General features: G+C 53.5%; 1 protein-coding gene across 1 annotated transcript in view; it reads right to left on the reverse strand.

Moving 5' to 3' along the window:
- Grip2 (glutamate receptor interacting protein 2) overlaps positions 1 to 4655 on the reverse strand; it is a 25270-nt gene that overhangs the window by 8245 nt on the left and 12370 nt on the right. The window contains exons 12-15 of the mRNA XM_029478237.1: positions 3208 to 3347; positions 2546 to 2725; positions 1670 to 1841; positions 514 to 619 (exon numbers count right to left, since the gene is read on the reverse strand). Coding sequence (XP_029334097.1) covers positions 514 to 619; positions 1670 to 1841; positions 2546 to 2725; positions 3208 to 3347 — 598 coding nt within the window. The remainder of the gene's footprint in view (positions 1 to 513; positions 620 to 1669; positions 1842 to 2545; positions 2726 to 3207; positions 3348 to 4655) is intronic.

Here is a 4655-nt window from a genome sequence, read left to right on the forward strand (position 1 = left end):
GGTCTCTGCTTCCTCACTGCAGGTGCAGCGACCAGTGAGCCCAAGCTCCCACTACTGTGACTTCCTGGCTATGATAATGCATATTTGTATGGGGATGTGTGCATGTATGGGGGTGCACAGGCATGGATGTCTGAGTGCACGTGGAGCCCAAGGTTGCTGTCCAGACTTACCCCCGACTGCTCTTTCATCTCATTTATTGAAACAGGGTATCTCCCTCAATCAATCAACCCCAGAGCTCATCCATAATGGCTAGGCCAGAATTTGCAGGCAGGTGCCATGCTCGCCCTGGTTTTTCAGGACCCAAGTAAGTGCTTTAACCACTGTGTCATCTCCAGCCTCAATCCTTCCTTTATGAAGTAACTTTTGTCAGGTAATTTGTCACAGCAACAAGACATATAGGTACTACCTATCCAGGTGACACACGAGCATGACCCCATTGATGCTGGCCTTCCCCAGCCCTCCAGNGTGTCTAGACATGATCCCCCCACANCCCCCTTGGCNGGGTGACAGTACCTCCAGCTCCCTTAGCAGTTCAGACTGACCACAGGACTCCAGGTCTTCAAGAGCCTCTCCAAGCACTCTCCAGAAACCCTCCTCTCGGGCGGGGCCGGGGGCTGGGCTGCAACAGGAACCACAGCGTCAACTCCTGGCAGGTGGGAGGGTGGGTGAGCTGGGCCTGAGGAGTCTTCGTTGCCCAGGGCCCAGTGCTGGGCTCCGGGGGCCATAGGACAGGCAGGCAGGCAGGCGGGTGTCCTCGGTGGCAGTGCTGGGGCCCCAGGGCAGTGGTTGGTGACACAGAATGGGGTGGGGGAGACGCAGTTAGAGGCGACCAAGACTGTTGGTGGCCAATTAGAACAGGGGCAGATGAGACGGGGTGGAGAGCGGTGACACAGGACGCCTGGGAAGAAAGACAGACGGACAGATAGAAGACAGACACAGACAGAAAGATCCATGGGATAGCCCCAGAAGACAGTCCCTGGCCCCACCCAGACACATGGCACCACGGGACAGTGACAGGACAGAGCCAGAACCAGTCAGGACACAGATGGATGGAGAAGATGGGATATTTGTGCTGGGGAGGGGTGGGCAGTACCCATCCGGCTAGCCCACACTGTGTGGCCCATCAGCAGCCAACACCAAGCTTACAGGATGCACTACAGTCTTTGTGCCGCTCTGCTAGCTCCCAGAACCCTTAGCCTTTAGTCATACTGTGATTTACCAAGTCTTCACTTCTCAAAGGCCTAGCTATGCATTTAAGGAGAACAGCGCAGGTGTTTCTTGTGGGGACCCACTCTGTAGAAGCTGGCTGCTATGTGAGCCCAGCTACAAACATGCAACATGCATAACCCTGGGCTGGTGGTTGTGAACTGGGAGTCATGCTTCATGTAACCGGATCTGAGTAGGGGTCTGGGTTCAAATCCTGAGTCTGGTGTTGTATTTCTGAAGACAGCTATTCATAAAGCCAGGATGAACAAGTCAGGTTGCTGCCCAGCTAGAACGCGTCTGCTGCTATCCTTCCACAGTGCATTCTTTCCAGACACACTCGGCCCAGATCCGTTCCCCAGGCCAGGAANGCTCTTCCGTCCTCCTAACTCCCCCCTCCTGGTGTTGCTACCTTCTGGCTACCCCTCCCACCCCCACCAGCCCCACAAGTGTTCCCACCACAGACCTCATTGGTGGCTCCCAGTCCCCCTCTTCCTCCTCTGGGAAGCTTTCATCAGAGGGACCCGGTGTGTAGCTCGTCCTCCGGGGCTCAAGGGGTGGGGGGCTACTCTTCAGTCTGCTAGGACGCCACTCCTGGGGAGTCACACTCCGGACTGCCACCTGCGGAGTGTAGGAGCCTGGCGGATGGAGAGAGGGACGTGGACCTTCTCTTTGTCCTTGTCTTGCCCTCCCTCATTCCCAGCAACTGGATGCCAGTGGGCATGTCTGTGCTTTTTCTTGGGCCAAAGTGACCACTGAGTCCCAGGAGTCCCTGTTACCCTAGCAAGCCCCTAGGAACATCATCAGTCAATAGTGAGGTTCCAGGACCACGGTCAGTCCCATAGGCAGGCCTGTTAAAGGGCCTCTTTTCTGACTGAACCCAGATCTACCTGAGGAGTCCCAGGATGGGTTCAGAGATACTGCCTGGAGCTTGGGAGAGAGAGCCAAAGGCCCTAACTGTGAACTGGAGTGGCGATCCACCAAGAACCAATGGAGGCTTCTAAGCTAACTCCCTGAGCCTCAACCACAAGCCAGAGGGCAGCACCAGTGGGCCTTAGCCACATGGGCAAGGCAGTCGTGGTCTGCCTTATCTTCATCTGGGTGCAACAAATATGTCTTAAGACCCACTGTGTGCAAGGCATGGGGATAAGGAGAGAGACAGTTCTGTCCCCAGTTCATGAGAGGAAAGACAGGACTGGGGGGCAGGTGAAGGATGGAGTTAGTCAGGATGCCCNGAGGAAACCTCTCAGAAGGAAAAGGCTAACAGGGAGAGGAGGTCCCAGGAAGAGCAGGCAGTAGCAACACCTTCATAAAAGCTTGTCCAAGGTCCCTGCTTTGTTACCTGTGCCCCCAAAGCCACCGTCTGTGGCAGAGCTGCCCCAGGACTCCACAGCACTGTCCACGCTGGGTACAGCAGGTGAGAAGCGGGTTGTCAGCAAGCCTCCCTTGAGGGCCTCAGGGGGGTCCTCATCCACATCACTGGCCTCACTGAGGCTGCCTGACTGGCGGGGGAGGAGGGGACCTGGGAAGGGAAGGGGTATCACNTNTGACCTCAGAGACACAGAGTTCCTGTGAGCCCCACTTCCCTCACGTCTGTGAACTTCCAGGTGCTTGACAATCTGGCTGCTGCCATGCGCGTGGGACATACAAGTAAGTAAATCCCACAGGTGGGAAAACTGAGGCTTGGGAGGCTTAGCAATAGGCCATATGGTGAACAGCCAGGAAGCCCAGATTAAAACAAGGCCCCCAAGACTCAGGTAAACTGCAGCACATACAGGGGACAGGGACATGCAGGAACCCGAAGAGACAGGGACTGACAAGGAACATGGTTTGGACCCAGAATGTACCCGATACTGCACTGTGCCACTAAGGTACAACTCTCCTCTCTCTAAGCCTCCTCCTCAGCTGGTCCAGGGACTCCCACCCCATTGGTAGCACACAGCCTGACCCATGACTGCCCTTCCTCCATAGGTCAGGAAGTCCCCAGGAAGGGGCAAGGCTNACGGTCCAGCTGCTTCTTGATCTTCAGTGTGACCGTTTCCCCAGCCACCTGCAGAAGGTGGATGGCCTCACTCAGGGGCCGGCCCTTGAGGCTCACACTGTTGATGGCCAGTATCCGGTCCCCGACATGGATGGCACCAGTCCTGAGGAGTGGACAGAGAGCANAAATGAGACCCAGATGCTCAGGGCCTCAGAGGGTGTGGGTCTTGCCTTTCAATACCCCACAGAGGCCCCAAGGCATGGGCCTGGCTGGCCCCAGCTGTGCAGTAGGAGAAAGCAAAGTCAGGCATAGTGGGTTCGCTCTGGTATTCCCAGTGTTCCAGAGACTGGGGGACGGCAGATCATACGGTCCTGTCTCAGAGAGGTGAGAGGAGAAGGAACCAGGGAGGGAGGAGAGAGAAAGAGGAGTGAGGGATCTACGCCAGCCTCAGAACTTCAATGGGGCAAGTCTCCTNGGGACTCTGTGCTTTATACCTCTGCTGATTCAACTCAGGGNCACCTTCTTNCTCNTTGTTTGTTCTGAGACAGGACTTGCTATGTAGCACAGGCTCAGCTGCAGCTCTCTAAGATAGTCATTGTTGAGGCCTCTCAAAAAACTGAAAATAGATGCCTAAAATGGTGGCATACACCTTGAATCCCAGCTCTTGGGCGGCAGAGGCAGGCAGATTTCTATGAGTTTAAGCTCAGCCTGGTCTACCTAGTGGGTGTCAGGACAACCACTCCTTAGTCATGTACCCNAAAAGAAAAGAGAAAATTGGAGGAAAATAGATGGAAGTAATCAAGTTGAACAAAATAAGCCAGACTCAGACAAATCACTTTCTCTCTTATGTAGAAGCTAGATTTAAAATTATATATAGGGAGGGGTTACAAAGATGATAAGATAATCGCTTCTCCGCCTTTTGGCTAAGATCAAGTGTAAAGATGATAAGATAAAAATCAGGTTTAAGGGATCAGGGGAACAGAAAAATATAGGCTAATGGATGGATACTTGAGACCTGAACAGGAGTGGGGATATTTAAGGGAAGAAAAGGGGGTCAGAAAAAGTGAGGAGGGGCGATGGGCAGGGCGTGGCCGTGGAGTCAGGAGAGGAGAAGGAACCAAGTGTAACGGTGGCATATACTTATGAAAACGTTATCATGAAACCCATTACTTTGCATGTTAACTTTAGAACATGCATACTGATTACATGTTATAATGCATATACATCTAAGAGTCGTTTATTCTCAGTTAGCTTTTTGAATATGGCCACTAGAAAGCCGGTTTTGGAGACTAGCGAACAATACAGTCAGGATGGCTAAAGGTGACCCCAAGAAACCAAAGGGCAAGATGTCTGCTTATGCCTTCTTCGTGCAGACATGCAGGGAAGAACATAAGAAGAAAAACCCAGAGGTTCCCGTCAATTTTGCCGAGTTCTCCAAGAAGTGCTCTGAGAGGTGGAAGACCATGTCTAG

Source organism: Mus caroli, chromosome 6 (genome assembly GCF_900094665.2).
Source record: "Mus caroli chromosome 6, CAROLI_EIJ_v1.1, whole genome shotgun sequence".
In the NCBI taxonomy this organism is placed as follows: domain Eukaryota; kingdom Metazoa; phylum Chordata; class Mammalia; order Rodentia; family Muridae; genus Mus; species Mus caroli.